The sequence below is a fragment of the Schistocerca serialis genome, chromosome 1, assembly GCF_023864345.2.
Source record: "Schistocerca serialis cubense isolate TAMUIC-IGC-003099 chromosome 1, iqSchSeri2.2, whole genome shotgun sequence".
Classification (NCBI taxonomy): domain Eukaryota; kingdom Metazoa; phylum Arthropoda; class Insecta; order Orthoptera; family Acrididae; genus Schistocerca; species Schistocerca serialis.
In genome coordinates, this window is record NC_064638.1 from 827,465,122 (window position 1) to 827,487,876 (window position 22,755).

The following is a 22,755-nucleotide window of genomic DNA, read 5'->3' on the forward strand; positions in this document are numbered from 1 at the left end:
CTGCTGCAGCCATTGAGTCTCCCCCACAGGGTGACATTGACGAGGTGGTCCGTGTTTTAACCACGTCCATCATTTCAGCGCCCGAGGCTGCCATCCCCCGATCTTCTGGCCTCCCTCGGAGGAAGGCTGTACCCTGGTGGTCGCCGGAGATTGCTGAGGCTATTCGCGACCGTCGGCGGGCTCTCCAGCGTCATATGCGGCACCCGTCTCTCGAGACCCTCATCGCCTTTAAGAGGCTCCGTGCCTTGGCCCGTCGTCTTATTGCACGGCGTAAGCAGGAGTGCTGGGAGAGGTATGTCTCATCCTTGGGCTCCCATCTCTCCCCCTCACTCGTGTGGTCCCGGATCCGGCGGATTTATGGATACCAGACCCCTATGGGTGTCCCTGGGCTCTCCTTGGACGGCGCTGTCTGCACGGACGCTGCCGCCATTGCTGAACGGCTTGCCGTGCACTTTGCTCAGAGCTCTGCGACTGCATCTTATCCCCCCGCCTTTCGCTCTCTAAAGGAGCGAGCCGAGCGGACGCCGTTCTCATTCCACACGCGTCGTTCTGAAACATACAATGCTCCTTTCAGCGAGAGGGAATTCCTCGCTGCCCTCGCCGATTGCCCTGATACAGCACCAGGCCCAGACTGCATCCACGCGCAGATGCTGAAGCATCTCTCCAGGGACTGCCAGAGACACATTCTCGCGTTATTTAATCGCATTTGGAGCGAAGGCGTGTTCCCGTCGCAATGGCGAGAGGGTGTTATTGTCCCCATCTTGAAGCCCGGTGCGGACCCACTGGCGGTGGACAGCTATCGTCCCATTACCCTCACCAACGTTTTGTGCAAATTGCTCGAACGTATGGTGGGGCGGCGTTTGTGTTGGGTCCTTGAGTCGCGCGGTCTCCTCGCTCCATCCCAGGGTGGCTTCCGTTGGGGCCGGTCTGCAGTGGACAATTTGGTGCGGCTGGAATCTGCTGTCCGTACGGCCTTTGCCCGACGTCAGCATCTCGTTGCTGTATTTTTCGATCTGCGGAAGGCGTATGACACCACATGGAGGCATCACATCCTCGCCACGTTGCATGAGTGGGGTCTTCGTGGTCAGCTCCCGGCTTTTCTTCAAAGCTTTTTATTGCGCCGCTCTTTCCGGGTGCAAGTCGGTGCCACCTCTAGTTCATCTTATATACAGGAAAATGGGGTCCCGCAGGGCTCAGTGTTGAGCGTCTCCTTATTTCTAGTGGCCATTAATGGTCTGGCTGCAGCAGTGGGGTCGTCGGTGTCTCCTTCTTTGTATGCCGACGACTTCTGCATATCATTTAGCTCCACGACTACGGGAGTCACCGACCGCAGGCTGCAAGTCGCCGTTCGCAAGGCAGCATCATGGGCTCTGACTCATGGTTTTCAGTTCTCTGCAGCCAAGACTCGAGTTATGCACTTCTGCAGGCGTCAGACGGTCCACCCTCATCCTGAACTTTACCTCGACGGCCACCTGCTTGAAGTGGTGGACACTTGCCGCTTCTTGGGACTCGTGTTTGATGCCCGGCTCACATGGGTTCCTCATGTTACTCAGCTGAAGCAAAAATGCTGGCGGCACCTCAACGCCCTCCGCTGCCTTAGCCACACGTCTTGGGGTGCAGATCGCTGCACGCTGCTGCGATTGTACAGAGCCCTTGTGCAGTCCCGGCTTGATTATGGGAGCCTGGCCTATGGGTCTGCGTCACCCTCAGTGTTGAAGTTGTTAGACCCCATACACCACTGTGGGGTTCGGCTTGCCACTGGCGCTTTTCGCACTAGCCCCGTGGATAGTCTACTGGTGGAGGCCGGGGTTCCCCCGCTGTGGATTCGCCGCCATCGTCTGCTCGCCGACTATGCTGTCCACGTGCATTGCTCGCCAGGCCATCCCAATCGTCGCCTGCTTTTCCCTGCCATGGTCCTCCATCTGCCCGAACGGCGACCTAGGTCTGGGCTTTCCGCAGCTGTCCGCGTCCGGTCCCTGCTGTCGGAACTGGGGTCATTCCCTCTTCTGCCTCCCTTCCGGGTCCGTGCACCTACGCCTCCCTGGTGTTTGCACCGGCCGTCCGTCTGTCTGGACTTGGCGCAGGGACCCAAGGACTCGGTTCCGCCTGTGGTCCTCCGTCGCCGTTTTCTTGCGCTCCTCGCCTCATTTCCGGGCTGTGAGCCTGTCTACACTGATGGTTCCCTGGTTGATGGTCGCACTGCCTACGCTTTTGCTCATGCTGCCCATGTTGAGCAACGCTCCTTGCCGGCTGGCTGCAGTATTTTTACTACAGAGCTGGTGGCCATCTTACGCGCTCTTGAGCATATTCGTTTCTGCTCAGGTAGGTCCATCGTCGTCTGCAGTGACTCCCTGAGCAGCCCTCAGGCCATCGACCGCTGCTATCCCTCTTCTCCTCTGGTGTCCTCTATTCAGGAGTCTGTTTCCGCCATTGATCGTTCTGGTCGTTCGGTGGTCTTGGTTTGGACGCCAGGTCATCCCGGGGAACGAACGTGTTGACAGGCTGGCCAAAGGGGCGATCGACGCCCCAGCTTTGGAGATCGGCCTCACAGCTCGCGATCAGCAGCTGGTGTTGCGCCGTAAGGTGCTTGGGGTGTGGTCTGCTGAGTGGCGAGGCATGACGGCGCCTAATAAACTGCGGGCTGTCAAGGAGACGACCGATGTGTGGCGCTCCTCCCTGCGGTCTTCTCGCAGGGCCTCTGTTATCCTGTGTCGGCTGCACATCGGCCATACATACCTGACGCACGGCCATCTTTTGCGTCAGGAGGATCCCCCCGTGTGTCAGTGTGGGTCCCGGCTGACGGTCGCCCACATTTTATTGGAGTGTCCCCGACTGTGCACCCTCTGGCAGTCTCTTAATCTCCCGGGCACTTTGCCTTTGGTTTTAAGCGACAATGCCTCTGTGGCTGATGACGTTTTAAATTTTATCCGTGGTAGTCCTTTTTATTGTTCCATTTAGGGAGGTCCTGCTCCTTTCCCTTTGTGTGTCTCTTGTCCTCGAGTCTCTCGTATGTGGTTGCAGATTTTAGTGTGTAGTCGGTTGGTTGACTCTTTCCCTTTTTTGTTGTCGTGGTCAGTCAACCAGTCTCCGGTCATCTTCTTTTGTTCTGTTTCCTTTTGTCTGGTGTCTTCATGTCTGTAGTGTTTGTTACCGCGTTTGTGTTCTTTTAGGGCCTGGGGGGGAGTCTCCTTCCCCTTGGGGTTTTACCTGTTTCGTGCATTTCTGTCTCGCCTTTTTTTTGGAATGGGGGACTGATGACCTTAGCTGTTTAGTCCCCCTTAAACACCCCAACAACCACCACCACCACTACACAGCCGTCATTTCACCACCGCACCCAGTCTTTTAATTTCTTTTTATTTCTCTCCTTTCCACTACGTACCCCCCTCCCCTCTCCACACCTTCTCTCCTGCCCTCCGTCTAAACTGCAACACTTCACTGTCCGCCATTCCCACCATACTATTCCTCCCTCTCCCCACTCCGCTTCCTCCTTACCCCCAGCCAGTTGCCACTTCCATCATGCACTGGTGCTGCTGCTCGCAGTGTGGTTTCAATTCTCTGAGACTGCAGATGTGTGTGCAAGTTGCGTTTGTGTGAGTGTGCGTGTGCGCGCATGTATGTATGTGTGTATGTGTGTCTACTGCTGACAAAGGCCTTAAGGGCCGAAATCTATAATTGTGTGAATCTTTCTGTTGTACCTATTGCGACTCAACATCTCTGCTATTTGGTGAGTAACAACTTTCCTTCTCTGGTATTGTTACATTCCATCCTGGATTTTCCATTGTTTGATTTAGAAATTGAGCAGAAATGAGGTAGGTAAAGACTTGTTTTATAACCCAGACTGATAAAAGCAATGCAGATTTGATCAGTAAAAGATGATGTCAATTTGTACATCCAGACTAAGATTCTTGGCAGAAGGTACAAGGGCTGTTCAGAGAGTAACGGACATTTTGCAATAAAATATTAATAATATGGAAAAACAAATTTTATTACATATATTTTGAAGGTACACTCTTCAGCTGTTTTTATACATAATCCAAATTTATATTGAGGCACTTACCATATCATGGCACATGTTTTTCAATACCTTTTCTGTAGTAATCTGCTGCCTGTGATTCCAACCACTGGCATGCAGTTTGCCGTCAGTATCAGAGCATTGTGTAGTGAACCATATCTTCATTGCTGGGAAGAAGTGGTAGTCACTCGGTGCCAAATCCAGGCTGTATAGTGGATAATCAAACAGCTCCCATCCAAAACCCTGTAGGTGCTTTCAGGTACGATTGACATTGTCTTGAAAAAACAGAACTTTTGCACCAAGTTCCCCCAACACTTTTTTTTTATATCTTCACCTTAACTTTGTCAGTGTTTGACAAATTTCAGTTGGTCTGCAGTCTTTTGCGAACTAAAACCTAATCACAGAACACTTCTCAAGTGGCGGGATTTTCTATTGCAGCGTACATTTTATCGCGTGACAGAAAGCACAGTAGCAGAGACACAGACCACATATTATCAGCACTGGCTGTATACTGTGTAAGAACATTATGGTGCCAAGATGGCAGTTGTAGCCCCACCCACTGCCATGATAGACAAGATGTCTATTATTTTCTGGATAGCCCTCATGTCATAGTTTACCTTCATTGCTACTATGGGAGCTCTGAAATAATTGCACTAATAAATGAGTAGAAAAAAGTGTGCTTTTGTCCTCTTTCTAAGTTGTTTTCTCGATCACAGCAATAATGCTTATACATATGTGGCATTGGGTATCAGGCAACTTCTGATCAAAGACAAAATGAAGTTTTAATCTTCACTCCACTAATCACCGGGCTTCTTTCTTTTTTCTAGGATGAGAACAGATTTAAAAGATAAGCACCTTCAGAACATACTCAGATTAAAATGTCAGGAGGTTCTAAACAGCATTACCTCAGATAGCACCCTGCAGTGATGAGAACATTAAGACTAATGTATTGGTTTTTATTATATCACTTTGTAGGGAAAGATCTACCTGATTAAAGTTTTAGATATCACCATCTGCTCTTAGAATCCCTTTATATTTAATTAGCCAGAACATATGAGTCTCTTGAATGCTTTTGTGGCTGGAAGTGTGTTAACCTCTTCTGGTATGTTACAATCAAACTTTAAGAGCACCCAGGCAAATGAATATAAAATAAGTGCATGTAGAGGATCAATGTACATCAGTTCTGTTTCACAAGATGAAGTAGCTAAAGCAATAAAAGGACTAAAAAATTCCAAATCGGCAGGTATTGATGGTATACCTGCAACAATGTTAAAGAAGAGCGCATTAAACCTAATTGAAGTACTCACACATTTATGTGACTGCTCACTTCAGGCAGGCACTTTCTCTGATGTGTTGAAAACATCAAAAGTTATTCCTGTATATAAAAAAGGGGATAAAAACAATGTAAATAACTACAGACCCATCACAATTTCCTCCTGCATCTCTAAAGTACTGGAAAAAGTTATGTACGAGCAACTTATGAAATTTATAAATAAAAACAGCATCCTATGTAATGAACGACATGGATTCAGAAATATGAAGTCAACGACAACTGCTGTCTATGAGTGCATCAATTCGATCCTAAACCTGATGGACAAAAAACAGGAAACAATAGGAGTCTTTATTGACTTGTCAAAAGCTTTTGACATGGTGGACCATAAAATTCTGCTATCAAAGCTAGAAAGATATGGTATTCAAGGTCTGTCCAACAAGTGGATCAGTTCCTTCCTGACAAATCGTATGCAGGCAGTGTGCGTCAAGCACACAAATATTGAACTAAAAACTGTATCTAATCGCTTATCTCACTATAAACAAATAAAATATGGTGTACCCCAAGGATCCGTATTGGGACCCCTTCTGTTTCTTCTGTACATAAATGATCTAAGCTTAAATGTTGATGCACACAAAACAATCATATTTGCAGATGACACCACAATTCTACTAAAAGGAGATGGCGATGAACAGTTACAGCAGACAGTAAACATGGTCACGAAACAACTTAGCAGCTGGGCACAGAGTAATCAGCTTGTAATAAACAGTAAGAAAACCGTTGCTCTAAAATTCCACAATATTCCTAACAAGGACATGTTTATCCCATCAGTCTCTATCAATGACGAACCAGTTGGTAACAGTACTGAAACCAAATTCTTAGGGCTTTGGCTACAGAGTAACATCAGATGGAATAAGCATATTGAATATCTCAATGCAGAACTGAGCAAAACATGTTACCTTCTTTGTTCATTAAAATCATGCTGTAGTGAGAAAACAGTATTGAATGCATATCATGCGTACTTTCATTCCCGTCTTAGATATGGGGTCACCTTCTGGGGAAACTCTAAAACAGCTAATAGCACTTTTAAACTACAAAAAAGGGCCATTAGAATCTTGTTTGGGTGCAAGCCTAGAGACTCTTGTAAACCCCTGTTTAAGAAATCTGGTATTCCTCCATTACCGTGTGTATACATTATGGAAACCCTTTTGTTCTTTAAATTAAATGTAATAGGCAAGGACCGGAGACTGCAAAAAGCTGTGATATACATGAGCACTTTACCAGACAAAACAGAAACTTACATATGACTCAAATCAGCACAGCACTGTGCCAAAAAGGTACTTTTCACATGGGAGTTAAGCTTTATAACAAACTTCCTGAAAACATAGAAGCTATCACTGAGGTCAATACATTTGGAAAATCTCTAAAGTCATATTTACAGCATCACTGCTTTTACTCCATTGAAGAATATTTAAATTTATGAAATGTGTTATATAAATACTTACGTGTAAAGTGTATTATTGTAAGCTTAAATATGTATGCCTTGAAATGACTTTCAGCCTGTATATTTATAACTTGACGTGTCCAATGTCTTATGCATAAGCTGCTATGTAGACAACAGGACCAATAAAATATAATCTACAATCTATCCACTGATGCTCATGGATATATAGGTATCTTTGCATTCTCAATGCCTGATAATAAGCAAGTGATCCTATCATCAACTCAGAGTTTTCATTTGAACAACCTAGTTATACATTGAGGTGACAAAAGTCATTTGATACCTCCGAATATCCTGTCTGATTTTCCTTTGTCTGGCATAATGCAGCAAGTCAAAGTGGCATTGACTCAACAAGTTGTTGGGAGTCACCTGCATAAATACTGAGCCGTGCTGCCTCTATAGCTGTCCATGTTTGCATAAGTGTTGCTGGTGCAGGATGTTGTACATGAACTGACCTCTCGATTATGCACCTCTCGATTATGCTCCATAAATGTTTGATGGGATTCATGTTGGGTAATCTGGATGAGCAGATCATTTGCTTGAACTGTCCAGACTATTCTTCAAACCAGTTGCTAACAACTATGGCCCAGTGACAAGGTGTGTTGTCATCTATAAAAATTCTGTCGTTTGGGAAAATGAAGTCCACGAATGGTTGGAAATGGCCTCCAAGTAGCTGAACATAACCATTCCCAGTCAATGATTAGTTCAGATGGTACCAGAGGGCCCATTCCATACCGTGTAAACACAGCCCACACCATTATGGAACCACCACCAGCTTGCACAGTCTTGCGACAAAGAAGGACTCATGCTGGCAGACTGGGCAGATATAAATAATTATACATTAATATACGATGCAAAAGATACCCCCACCTTCTGTTCAGGAGCGTGGGGCACAACATCAACGCCCGATCTTTGTTTTGTCTCATCTGGAGAAACTGGAATAGCACTTCCGTCCAAGAGAACTGTACTGAGCCGTATTCCTCGGAGCCAACACAGACCAGTTATTATAGACCTTGGGATCCAAATACCAGTAATAAAGAGCCCCCCTATAGCCCGCTGGAACCTCAGGAAGGCTAACTGGGTTAAGTTTAAAGATACCATTGAAAATAATGTAAACAGAATTCCCCCAATTCCAGAAAATTACGACAGATTTACGAAGTTAATTATTAAAGCGGCACATAACTCAATACCAAGAGGAGCGCGGAAAGAATACATCCCATGCTGGACAAAGGAGTGCGAACAACTACTCGATGAATATAACAAAACAGAGAATCCAGAACTAGGAGAACAGCTCATAAGAGCTATGGACGAGGAACGCAAACAGAGATGGCAAAAGCGGATGGAACAAATGGACTTTACGCACTCCTCACAGAAGAGCTGGAGTCTACTGAGGAAACTTGGCGGAGCACAATTCAAGGGACGGAACATCAATAATAAAATGACCCCTAACAAGATATGCTCTTCTATACTACAAACATCCAGAATCCATGCCTCCGCCTCGAAGAAAAAAGAACTGCACCAACTGATGAACGAAGAGCTAGATGCAAGCGAGGAGGAAGCAGGTTTAGCGAACTGGGTAACACAAGAGGAGATAAATATAGCCCTAAAGAAAATGTCACCTGGTAAAGCAGCTGGCTGTGACGGCCTTCTTCCAGAATTCTTGAAGAACCTCGGGCCAAAGGGAAGAGCATGGCTGTCTTCTCTTTTCTCTAATATCATAGATACCAGCCGGTTACCAAAGCAATGGAAAAACGCACAAGTCATAGCCATCCAGAAACCAGGGAAAACAGGAGAGAATGCTAAAGATTATAGACCGATATCTTTATTGTGCACCACTTACAAGCTGTTTGAACGGGTCATCCTAGGCAGAATAGAAAGTAAAATAAAAGCTGCTCTTCCCCCAGAGCAAGGCGGTTTTCGAAAAGGAAGAGATTGTTGCGACCAAGTTCTCGCCCTAACCACTTTCATTGAAAGAGGTTACCAAAACAAAAAGAAAACGGGCATGGTATTATTAGATCTCACCTCAGCATACGACACCGTATGGACAAAATGGATACTGTATAAACTGTCAAAAGTCGTGAAATGCAAGAAGATCATAGATCTAGTCAGAAATATGTTGATAAACAGGAGATTCAAGGTATCTCTGAATGGGAAAACAAGCAGCTACAGGACACTACAAAATGGTCTCCCCCAAGGGTCTGTGCTGGCTCCATGCCTTTTCAATTTATACATAGCGGACATCCCAAACCTGGAATCTCGTTCTTTTATGTATGCAGATGACATCGCTATCGCGGCTCACGCCAACACTTTCGAAGAACTGGAAGAAATTTTAAACAGGGATCTGGAACGACTACAACAATATTATGACAACTGGCACCTCAAAGTAAATCCGACTAAATCCGTGGCATCAATAATGCACTTGTGTAACAAAGATGCAAATCATGAGCTAAAAGTGCAAATAAAAGGTAAATTGTTGAAAAACGATAGAACGCCAAAATATCTGGGTGTTAAGCTAGATCGCACTCTCACATATAAGAGCCACCTGTACGAAGTCGCCCAAAAAATGAAAACAAGAAACAACATCATAATGAAACTGGCAGGAACAACCTGGGGATGTTCCACTGAAACTCTACGCACATCAGCACTGGCACTTCTGTATAGTGTAGCGGAATATTGCGCACCCGTCTGGGCCCGCAGTAGGCATGTCAGATATATTGATGTGCAACTTAACGAGACAATGAGGCTCATAACAGGAACAGTAAGACCCACCCCGAAACCTTGGCTGCCCGTCCTTGCCAATATCGAACCACCCTCGATTAGACGTGAAAGAGCAATCCAGAGGTACAAAGAAAAGTTCAGGGACCTACCTCCTCCCCCTGACAGATTGATGTCAAGAAATCCCTTCTGGAAAGAACTCAAACAACAGATTGATATCGATAACCTGTGGAAACAGCAATGGCAGGAAAGCAAAGTGAATAACAGTTTCCTTATTGAGGACCCATCTCAACGAGTTCCAGGCTTCCAACTCCAACGTAGAGTGTGGGTAACTCTAAATCGTCTGCGGACAGGTGTTGGTCGGTGCGGATATTTGTTGAAAAAGTGGGGTTTCTCCCAGGACCCCAATTGTGAGTGCGGAGAGAGTCAAACCATGCAGCATATAGTTGAGTGCGACGTACACGGACTTAAGGGAGGAAATCTGATGGACATACATGTGATAAGTGACCAAGCACTTTTGTGGCTGGAAACCCTGAAAATTTTATTGTAAATCATTGTTAATGTTAATTTAAATTTTTATGTTGATGTTTGTAAGTGTATCACGCTTTGCCTGTAGCTGAACGAGAAATAAAATAAAACAGTGTCTTGTTGACAACTTGAGTCCAAGGCTTTGTGGGATCTATGCCACATGCAAACCCTACCATCTGCTCTTACAAACTGAAATTGGTACTCATCTGATCAGGCCATAGTTTCCCAGTTATCTAGATTCCAGCCAATATGGTGATGAACCCAGGAGAGGCTCTGCAAGCAATGACATGCTGTTACCAAAGACACTCACATCAGTTGTCCGCTGCTAGAGCCCATTAATGCCAGAATTTGCCACACTAGTCTATGGATACATTTGTTGTATGTCCCAAATTGATTACTGTGGGTATTTCACACAGTGTTACTTGTCTATTAGCACTGATAACTCTACACAAACACTGTTGCCCTCAGTCATTAAGTGAAGGTCTTTGTCCTTAGTGAGAGGTAATGCCTAAAATTTGGTATTCTCTGTACTCTCTTGACACTGTGGATCTCGGTATATTGAATTCCTGAAATGGAATGTCCCATGTGTCTAGCTCCAACCACCATTCTGCTTCAAAGCCTGTTAATTCCTGTCATGCAGTCATAATCAGTTCAGAAACCTTTTCACATGAATCACCCGAGTACAATTGACAGCTCCACTAATGCACGGCACTTTTGTACCTTGTGGATGCAATACTACTGCCATCCATAAATGAGCATATCAGTATCCCATGACATCACCTCAGTGTAGGGAGACCAACAGTTTAATGTGGACTCTAAACAATGGTGTAACTTGGCATTTTTCATGTATGCAAATCATTGCCATAGCTGAAATTGACAGAAAAAATTGACAGATCTGAGACTGATCTCTATGCCTTTTAGTTTTGTAATCTGACACACACACACACACACACACACACACACACACACCGCAAATCCTGTAGTATGACTGGTATAAAGCTGGTTGGTGAGGCAAGAAGGTGCGAGAGTGAGGATGATAAGTAGTTGCAGAGACCAAGGTAATGGAGGTGAAACATAAGAGGTTAATAGGAATACAAGAACATCTCTCAGGAGTAAGTTAAGAAGATATATCATATGGCTATTGTTAGTGGTTGACCTTCTTCAAATATAAGAAAGAGTGGGTTTGTGCTGACTGTTGTGTGTACTATTTAGCATATACATTTGATAGGTGTAAACTTGGTCCGTCCACAGGAATACAGTGTATGATACTTGGGGTTAAGTTTGGAAGTAGGAGGGGAATAAGAATGAGGTAGGTTATTAGCCATTTTGGATTGAGCACAGAAGAACACTATGTGCTTTAAGAATGATCTTGAGAAGAATGCATGTGATTTTACTGCACATGAGATCCAGTGAAAGACTTGGCAAAGAATGTGATTGAGTTTTTCTGTTTTGGAATGCAACTTTCAGCTCTGACAGTACTTTTACAAATGTTAAAAAAATGATTCTTGCAATGTAGGGGACTGCCCACAGTTAATTGGATAAGTGAAATACATCCCCAAGGTAAGGACGTGCTATCTGTGGCAGGACTATACATGGTAAAGCTGTGTGATGTTCAAAGAAAACACTTTGTTGCTGACTACTTTTTTATTTGGTTAAGATGTGTTTAATTATTCATCTGCTTGTCATTTTAGAGAAACTTTCCAAGTTGGAGGAACAAAATGCTGCTTTGCACATGCAGATTAAGGATCTGGTGGAACAAAAGATTCAGAGAGATGCTCAGTTGGATCAGCTGACAGACTCTCTTAATTCAAAAGTACAAGAATGGAAGGTAAAACTCATATGAATGACTCTGTAGAAAAACAGTTTGTTGCATCTGCTACTTTATGAAATACCTTACAGTTTTTTTGGCACAATATTGTTCTTATAGAACTGCAATTACACAGATACCATTAGTTAATGAAGTTGTGACAAACAAATGTTTTAACTAAGGAGTTGAACAATCTCTTAGTTAATGTTTCTGATATATTTATCAATCAATTTATAGCATTTTGGATGCAGTGAAATAACTTCAAAGAGAAGTGATTCTCTCTTTACAAGAAAGGAATTCATGAAAGCACCCAGCTGCCTTGCTTTTCCTTCATTTTCAAATATAATTTGTTGTTGGTATTTAATCTCATCTTGTTATGTTGTGCCTCCACTTAGCTGAAATTCCAGATGACTTTCATACTAATATTTGTAAATAATCCTTTCTCCTTCAGTGTTTCTTCTTTGTTATATTTACCAGATAAAGGAACCCCAGAAATTACATTATGTATGGAAATATTATTACATACATGTTGCTTGTTTTGCAGTTCTTGATTTTTTTTTCCTGCTTGAATGACTTTTGTGGTTAATAGTGCATGATTGTATTTGGAAATTCCTGTAGACATCATACTATTTTGTCTGTAAATTAATACTTTCAAAGTGAAAATGCTTCGATAGTAAGCGAGGTGACTATCCTTATCAACCATTGATGAAAAATCATTACAGAAGTTACAGATTTTGAAATTGCAGTTTGTGTTTGTAATGCATAGCTATTAAAATGTGATATGAAATTAACATCTTTTTCTATTTTTTGGTGTGTCACAGAAAGTAATTGAACTGAAAAATAGTGAAATATCTGAGCTCAAAGAAAAAGTGGCACACCTAGCTTCTCAGGCACCAAATGCAGAGTTTGATACTGAAAGAAATCCGGTAGCTTTTCTAACAATGGTAAGGAAACTATTACTGCAAAACTCTTGAAATTTTTGTACATTTTTTACTGTATCTTTTTTGTAATCTGACTTTTATCTCTTCAACAGACAATACAGGAACAAGAGAAGCAGATAGAAAATCTGCAGAAACAATTAGTAGAAGCAACTAAAGAAATTAATGAGAGTGCAACAGTTATAGAAGAGCTGAAGTCCCAGAAAGAAAAGTGAGAAATATGTTACATTTGCAATGTTATCCACTTAGTTTTCATTTTGTTCTGGCGTAGATCCTTGCCTTATTTTCCTAGATCTGTTTTTAGTGCTGTTACAATTTTTTTAGCTGGCTAGACTCTTTATGAATTGTATTCATATTATTTTTCCTTATACAACACACACACACACACACACACACACACACACACACACACAAGAGAGAGAGAGAGAGAGAGAGAGAGAGAGAGAGAGAGACCTGAATGAAGACATATGGGATCCGTCAAAATATATCTTAGCATAATACTACTTTCTTCTGCATCCTGTCTCCATACAAGCTCAGTATTCCTTTTGTACTCACTGACTAGCCACAAAAGAACTTTCCCAATATGCCTCTCCTTCTCTCAAATGTCTATACCAGTACTATAACCCTGTAGAAGACCCACATGCGAGGCCTGTCCCAAATTAATGCTAACTATTTCCTGTTCCAGCCCCCTCACTGACATTTCTGATCCACTCAAAGCCACGGCCACCTGTGAAACCAACCACAACATATATCCACTTTCCCGCAACCACTGCATTGCACTCTATGAGAATATGACCACAAAGATACTGCTCACATGTATGAATGGCCACCACAAAACTGTGGCCAGTAGCCAACCAGAAATATGCATGTCCTGACAGAGATAAATAATGCAGATAATAAGATTAAAATTATATGGGGCATTGTGAAATGTGAAACAAGACATTTGATAACAATTAAACTAAATGACAATATTGTGACTGACAATTTACAAGTTTCAGTTACTTTTAACAGTCACATTCTAAATGTATCAGTAAATGTAGAATTAAATGGTTCAGTTGAAGAAGCAAGAGAATATATTAAAAATGTTATTCCACAAAACTTTTAAGTAACTATATGTTGCACCAACATTCTTCACTGAAATTAATACAATTATAAAAATTCTAGCAAAACACAAGCTTTTGTGGAGTTGATTGAGTTTCAGAGAGAATTCTGAAAAGTTGTTCCATCTTAATAAGTAATTTCCTTAGTGATGTATGCAATGCATCACTGCCTCAGGTAACTTATCCAGACAGATTGAAATATGCAATTATTAAATCACTTTATAAGAAAGGTGGCAAGACAGACTTAAACAATCCAATTTCGTTACTGACATCTTTGTCCAAAATATTTTAAAAAGTAATGTAATCAAGAGTAATTGCATAATTAAATGGAAACAATTTACTTAGCAGATCACACTTTGGAGTCCAGAAGGGTTGCTCAATTGGGAATACTGTTTATACTTTCACCCATCAAGTAGTAAAAGCACTAGATAATAATATATATCACCAGGTGGAATTTTTTGTGATCTTTACAAACATTTGATTGTGTAGATCATGATACTCTCTTAGAAAAACTCGTTGTACGGAACTGATAGCTTTACGTCCAGCTGGTTTGAGTGAACTTAACAAACAGAAGTCAAAAGGTTATGCTATATAATTCAAACTGTATCGAGAAGGTAGATAATTTTAGTTTTTAGTGACCGGGGGGGGGGGGGGGGGGGGGGGGGGGGGGGGGAGGGAGGGAGAGATTCACAAATGGAGTCCCACAAGGTTCAATTTTGGGTCCACTCCTATTCATTATATATGTGAACGATGCTCCACTTAACATTCAACAAGGAAAATTGGTACTTTCTACAGACAAAACTAATTTTATTACACTCCTGGAAATGGAAAAAAGAACACATTGACACCGGTGTGTCAGACCCACCATACTTGCTCCGGACACTGCGAGAGGGCTGTACAAGCAATGATCACACGCACGGCACAGCGGACACACCAGGAACCGCGGTGTTGGCCGTCGAATGGCGCTAGCTGCGCAGCATTTGTGCACCGCCGCTGTCAGTGTCAGCCAGTTTGCCGTGGCATACGGAGCTCCATCGCAGTCTTTAACACTGATAGCATGCCGCGTCAGCGTGGACGTGAACCGTATGTGCAGTTGACGGACTTTGAGCGAGGGCGTATAGTGGGCATGCGGGAGGCCGGGTGGACGTACCGCCGAATTGCTCAACACGTGGGGCGTGAGGTCTCCACAGTACATCGATGTTGTCGCCAGTGGTCGGTGGAAGGTGCACGTGCCCGTCGACCTGGGACCGGACCGCAGCGACGCACGGATGCACACCAAGACCGTAGGATCCTACGCAGTGCCGTAGGGGACCGCACCGCCACTTCCCAGCAAATTAGGGACACTGTTGCTCCTGGGGTATCGGCGAGGACCATTTGCAACCGTCTCCATGAAGCTGGGCTACGGTCCCGCACACCGTTAGGCCGTCTTCCGCTCACGCCCCAACATCGTGCAGCCCGCCTCCAGTGGTGTCGCGACAGGCGTGAATGGAGGGACGAATGGAGACGTGTCGTCTTCAGCGATGAGAGTCGCTTCTGCCTTGGTGCCAATGATGGTCGTATGCGTGTTTGGCGCCGTGCAGGTGAGCGCCACAATCAGGACTGCATACGACCGAGGCACACAAGGCCAACACCCGGCATCGTGGTGTGGGGAGCGATCTCCTGCACTGGCCGTACACCACTGGTGATCGTCGAGGGGACACTGAATAGTGCACGGTACATCCAAACCGTCATCGAACCCATCGTTCTACCATTCCTAGACCGGCAAGGGAACTTGCTGTTCCAACAGGACAATGCACGTCCGCATGTATCCCGTGCCACCCAACGTGCTCTAGAAGGTGTAAGTCAACTACCCTGGCCAGCAAGATCTCCGGATCTGTCCCCCATTGAGCATGTTTGGGACTGGATGAAGCGTCGTCTCACGCGGTCTGCACGTCCAGCACGAACGCTGGTCCAACTGAGGCGCCAGGTGGAAATGGCATGGCAAGCCGTTCCACAGGACTACATCCAGCATCTCTGCGATCGTCTCCATGGGAGAATAGCAGCCTGCATTGCTGCGAAAGGTGGATATACACTGTACTAGTGCCGACATTGTGCATGCTCTGTTGCCTGTGGCTATATGCCTGTGGTTCTGTCAGTGTGATCATGTGATGTATCTGACCCCAGGAATGTGTCAATAAAGTTTCCCCTTCCTGGGACAACGAATTCACGGTGTTCTTATTTCAATTTCCAGGAGTGTATAAATCCCATGAAAGGGAAAGCAACAGAAGTGTTTGTAAATTATATTTTCCAAAGAATTGTTTAGCAGTTCTCCAAAATTGGACTCCCCCTAAATTTTGGAAAAAGAAAAAAAAAGAAAAAAAAAACCACTGCGTTCAGTTCTGTACACTGGTCATACCAACAATTGATGTGGCACATACGCAGGAGTCAGTTGTTGTTGTTGTGGTCTTCAGTCCTGAGACTGGTTTGATGCAGCTCTCCATGCTACTCTATCCTGTGCAAGCTTCTTCATCTCCCAGTACCTACTGCAGCCTGCATCCTTCTGAATCTGCTTAGTGTATTCATCTCTTGGTCTCCCTCTATGATTTTTACCCCCCACGCTGCCCACCAGTACTAAATTTGTGATCCCTTGATGACTCAGAACATGTCCTACCGACCGATCCCTTCTTCTGGTCAAGTTGTGCCACAAACTCCTCTTCTCCTCAATTCTATTCAATACCTCCTCATTAGTTATGTGATCTACCCATCTAATCTTCAGCATTCTTCTGTAGCACCACATTTCGAAAGCTTATATTCTCTTCTTGTCTAAACTATTTATCGTCCATGTTTCACTTCCATACATGGCTACACTCCATACTAATACTTTCAGAAACGACTTCCTGACACTTAAATTTATACTCGATGTTAACAAATTTCTCTTCTTCAGAAACACTTTTCTTGCCATTGCCAGTGTACATTTTATATCCTCTCTACTTCGACCATCATCAGTTATTTTGCTCCCCAAATAGCAAAACTCCTTTACTACTTTAAGCCTCTCATTTCCTGATCTAATTGCCTCAGCATCACCCTACTTAATTAGACTACATTCCATTATCCTTGTTTTGCTGTTGTTGACGTTCATCTTATACCCTCCTTTCAAGACACTGTCCATTCTGTTCAACTGCTCTTCCAAGTCCTTTGCTGTCTCTGAAAGAATTACAATGTCATCAGTGAACCTCAAAGTTTTTATTTCTCCTCCACGGATTTTAATACCTACTCCGAACTTTTCTTTTGTTTCCTTTACTGCTTGCTCAATATACAGATTGAACAGTATCGGCGAGAGGCTACAACCCTGTCTCACTCCCTTCCCAACCACTGCTTCCCTTTCATGTCCATCGACTCTTACAACTGCTATCTGGTTTCTGTACAAATTGTAAGTAGCCTTTCGCTCCCTGTATTTTACCCCTGCCCCCTTCAGAATTTGAAAGAGAGTATTCCAGTCAGCATTGTCAAAACCTTTCTCTAAGTCTACAAATGCTAGAAACGTAGGTTTGCCTTTCCTTAATCTTTCTTCTAAGATAAGTCGTAGGGTCAGTATTGCCTCACATGTTCCAACATTTCTACGGAATCCAAACTGATCTTCCTCGAGGTCGGCTTCTACCAGTTTTTCCATTCGTCTGTAAAGAATTTGCATTAGTATTTTGCAACTGTGACTTATTAAACTGATAGTTCGGTAATTTTCACATCTGTCAACACCTGCCTTCTTTGAGATTGGAGTTACTATATTCTTCTTGAAGTCTGAGGGAATTTCGCCTGTCTCATACATCTTGCTCACCAGATGGTAGAGTTTTGTCAGGACTGGCTCTCCCAAGGCAGTCAGTAGTTCTAATGGAATGTTGTCTACTCCCGGGGCCTTGTTTCGACTTAGGTCTTTCGGTGCTCTGTCAAACTCTTCACGCAGTATCGTATCTCCCATTTCATCTTCATCTACCTCCTCTTCCATTTCTGTAATATTGTCCCCAAGAACATCGTCCCTGTATAGATTTTCTATATACTCCTTCTACCTTTCTGGTTTCCCTTCTTTGCTTAGAACTGGGTTGTTTCCATCTTAGCTCTTGACATTCATGCAAGTGGTTCTCTTTTCTCCAAAGGTCTCTCTAATTTTCCTGTAGGCAGTATCTATCTTACCCCTCGTGAGATAAGCCTTTACATCCTTACATTTGTCCTCTAGCCATCCCTGCTTAGCCATTTTGCACTTCCTGTCGATCTCGTTTTTAAGACGTTTGTATTCCTTTTTACCTGCTTCACTTACTGCATTTTTGTATTTTCTCCTTTAATCAATTAAATTCAGTATTTCTTCTGTTACCCAAGGATTTCTACTAGCCCTCGTCTTTTTACTTACTTGATCCTCTGCTGCCTTCACTATTTCATTCCTCAAAGCTACCCATTCTTCTTCTACTGTATTTATTTCCCCCATTCCTGTCAATTGTTCCCTTATGCTCTCCCTGAAACTCTGTACAACCTCTGGTTCTTTCAGTTTATCCAGGTCCCATCTCCTTAAATTCCCACCTTTTTGCAGTTCCTTCAGTTTTAATCTACAGTTCATAACCAATAGATTGTGGTCAGAGTCCACATTTGCCCCTGGAAATGTCCTACAATTTAAAACCTGGTTCCTAAATCTCTGTCTTACCATTATATAATCTATCTGAAACCTTCTAGTATCTCCAGGGTTCTTCCATGTATATAACCTCCTTTTGTGATTCTTGAACCAAGTGTTAGCTATGATTAAGTTATGCTCTGTGCAAAATTCTACCAGGCGGCTTCCTCTTACATTTCTTAGCCCCCAATCTATATTCACCTACTATGTTTCCTTCTCTTCCTTTTCCTACTGTCTAATTCCAGTCACCCATGACTATTAAATTTTCGTCTCCCTTCACTACCTGAATAATTTCTTTTATCTCATCATACATTTCATCAATTTCTTCATCATCTGCAGAGCTAGTTGGCATTTAAACTTGTACTATTGTAGTAGGCGTGGGCTTCGTGTCTATCTTGGCCGCAACAATGCGTTCACTATGCTGTTTATAGTAGCTTACCCACACTCCTATTTTTTTATTCATTAATAAACCTACTTCTGCATTACCCCTATTTGATTTTGTATTTATAACCCTGTATTCACCTGACCAAAAATATTGTTCCTCCTGCCACCGAACTACACTAATTCCCACTATATCTAACTTTAACCTATCCATTTCATTTCCCTTTTTAAATTTTCTAACCTACCTGCCTGAATAAGGGATCTGACATTCCACGCTCCGATCCGTAGAACGCCAGTTATCTTTCTCATGATAACAACATCCTCTTGAGTAGTCCCCGCCCGGAGATCCGAATGGGGGACTATTTTACCTCCGGAATATTTTACCCAAGAGGACACCATCATCATTTAATCATACAGTAAAGCTGTAGTTTCCCCTTGCTTCAGGAGTCAGTAAGTACGGTAGAATGCTCCAAATGTTTGGGTTATGTATTGATGAAAACTTGAACTGGAAGAAGTATATTACTCTAAGCTTATCAAGCAAGTTAGTTCAGCCAGTTTTGCTCTTTGTGTAATTGCTAATGCTGGAAACAAATGTACCAAACGCCTGACATATTTTGCATATTTCCACTCAGTAATGTTGATCGGAGTAATTTTCTGGGGTAACTCATCACTTAGAAAAAAAGTTCTGGTTCTGCAAAAGCAAGTAGCAGTAATAATGTGCTGTTCACCCAGGGACATCATGTAAGTACCTCTTCAAAGAGCTAAGCATTTTACCTCCACCATCACAATACATATATTCATTAATTAAATTTATAATAAATAATCCATCACAATTTGAGACTTTATGGCCCTTTTTTAAAGCAGGCAGTGCCTCAGAAAGGAATTCAGTATGCAGCAACAAAAATTTTTGACCATTGGCCCAATAATATAATGTGTCTGACAGGTAGCAAAGCAAGTTTTAGGTGTAAATTAAAGTCATTTCTCTCCTGGACAACTACTCATTCTATTCCATTGATGAATTTGTACTTAAGAAACTGGCAGCTATTAAAAAAATGGTAAGTGTATTAGTATGAGTCAACTGAAAATAATAATGTATTCATTAATATTAACACTAACCTACATCTACGTGGATACTCTGCAAATCACATTTAAGTGCCTGGCAGAGGGTTCATCGAACCACCTTCACAATTCTTTATTATTCCAATCTCGTATAGCGCGCGGAAAGAAGAACACCTATATCTTTCTGTACGAGCTCCGATTTCCTGTATTTTGGGTGTCAGTAAAATATATTCACATTCGGAGGAGAAAGTTTGTGATTGGAATTTCGTGAGAAGATTCCATCGCAACGAAAAACACCTTTCTTTTAATGATGTCCAGCCCAAATCCTGTATCATTTCAGTGACACTCTCTCCCATATTTCGTGATAATACAAACTGTGCTGCCCACTTCTTTGAACTTTTTCGATGTACTCCATCAGTCCTATCTGGTAAGGATCCCACACCACACAGCAGTATTCTACATGAGGACGGACAAGCATAGTGTAGACAGTCTCCTTAGTAGATCTGTTACATTTTCTAAGTGTCCTGCCAATAAAAAACAGTCTCGGGGTAGCCTTCCCCACAACATTTTCTGTGTGTTCCTTCCAATTTAAGTTGTTCGTAATTGTAATTCCTAGGTATTTAGTTGAATTTACTGCCTTTAGATTTGACTGATTTATTGTGTAACCAAAGTTTAATGGATTCCTTTTAGCAGTCATGGATGACCTCACACTTTTTGTTATTTAGGGTCAACTACCAATTTTCGCAACATTGAGATATCTTTTCTAAATCATTTTGCAATTTTTTTTGATCTTCTGATGACTTTATTAGTCGATAAATGACAGCATCATCTGCAAACAATCTAAGACGGCTGCTCAGATTGTCATCCAAATTCTTTATACAGATAATAATGTATACATATCCTGTAAACTGACATTCCACATAATTTCAGTGAAAGAATTGTTCAGATGATCTATCCGACATATAATTAAATAACCGACCATCCAGTTGTAGAGCATGCTATGTAAGATAGTGTGATCTGTTACACTGTGCCATCTGCTACCTGAATCCTTCTCCCAGGAAGATCTTTACTGAATTTTGCTGGTGGAGACTATACTTGTAACATATCCTTCATTCTGACAACCTCCTGATCTCTCTCTCATTCTGCTAGTCCCTGTCATTCACTACCTGTTCACTGGTCCATTAGCTTGTTTACCTCTTTTGCCTGGTAATTCCCATTACATGTATTCTCCTCAACCACTGAGTAACCTTCAATTGCTGAATGATTTTCACTCTTAAAGTTCATGTCTTACTGCTATAAGTCACAACTTTTAATGTACACTGAGTGTAAACTTTCCTATTGAGATATATCGGAAAATTAATTTCCAAAATTGTGCTTCATTGCTTAGCTTAGGTGAAACCCAATACTTTTCTGCCTTGTTTTTAATATTGTATTGAATATTGTATGTGCTACAGTGAGGGGGCTGACATGTCTATAGTATTTTAATGTCTTGTCTGTTTCCACAGACTGTCTCTGACTAATTTTGGAATTTCTTTTTGTATTATTTTTCCTTCAGGTTCAAGCATATCTATTGAAACACAATCCTTGCCTATTACCTTTTCATTCTTTGTGGATTGGGTGGCATTACTGCCAGAATATTTTTATTAACTATATTTCTGGTTTGTCTCTTGAATAAACATAAAAAGAAATCTTGTAATGTTTGTACAATTTTCTTTGTGGTTGTAGAAATGGTTCTCAAGTGAGACATTGGCTGTCATTGTAAAATTCCTACAGTATTTCATTGGTGTGATGGATACAGTGCTGAGCTGTGACTGAAACCCCCTATTTATGTCAGTCTAAGCAGGAAATGCGGAGCTGTGAAGGTGCCAAATTCGGTGTCCAATAATGAAGATATCTTGCCCAATACTGGGAAAGACAGGTACACCGCCAGTTTAACAATGAACTGAGATCTTTTCCACATGCACAAAGCTTGTTATTCATACTATACACTGTTGTCGACTGCCTCAGTGCCCTCTGTCTGGATTAGCATGGCCATATACGCATCCACACTAGTATATAACTGTCACCACCATTGTCATCCAAATATCTATATCCTCACTGTAATATCATCCCTTGCATGACCAGCAGTTCTCCTTGTGGTTACTTTGATTTTAACATGGCCAGTGCTGGATTACACACTGTACTAAGTTGGTATACTGTGTCTCTGTTCTGCAGATTTATTGAGCTACGAATTTCCACTGCTTCTTTAATAACACTATCCTGATATTAAACAATGGAAAGTAGTAAGTTCAACTGTTTAGGAAGAGATAGACTGCTGCCACTTACCACAAAAAAAGACATGTTAAATTCCAGACAGACACAATTAAAAGACACTTACACAAAGCTTTCAGGCACAGCCTTACACAAAGCTTTCAGACACAGCCTTCATCAGCAAAAGAGCGACGGAGAAGCATGCACCATTCATACACACAAGAAAGTACACCTCACACACACATGATTGTCAACTCTGGCAGCTCAGACTAGAATGCAACTGTCATGTGGGATGTCAGCAGCAATCTAGAGGGGACGTGGAAGGGGGGATAGTAGAGCACAAGTGAGTGGCACAGGAATGCTGTCTGGTGGAGTGTGCAGGGACTAGAATGCCAAAGGCACAGTGTCAGGAGATTGTAGGGCAGAGAGGTGAGGAAAAAAGGAGCGAAAAGGTCTGGAGTGGGGAAAGATGGGTGGGTGCATTAGGACAGGGTGGCAGAAAAAGAGACTGGGAGACAAAAATGGGGAGGCGATGATAGGACAGTGGGAATGGAAACTGTT

General features: G+C 42.7%; 1 protein-coding gene across 1 annotated transcript in view; it reads left to right on the forward strand.

Annotated features, from left to right (window-relative positions):
• The window catches only part of LOC126484618 (centrosomal protein of 290 kDa-like), a 209,353-nt gene that overhangs the window by 12,786 nt on the left and 173,812 nt on the right, over window positions 1-22,755 (forward strand). Inside the window, exons 6-8 of the mRNA XM_050108205.1 lie at window positions 11,718-11,854; window positions 12,655-12,777; window positions 12,867-12,982. Of these exons, the coding sequence (XP_049964162.1) occupies window positions 11,718-11,854; window positions 12,655-12,777; window positions 12,867-12,982 (376 nt within the window). The remainder of the gene's footprint in view (window positions 1-11,717; window positions 11,855-12,654; window positions 12,778-12,866; window positions 12,983-22,755) is intronic.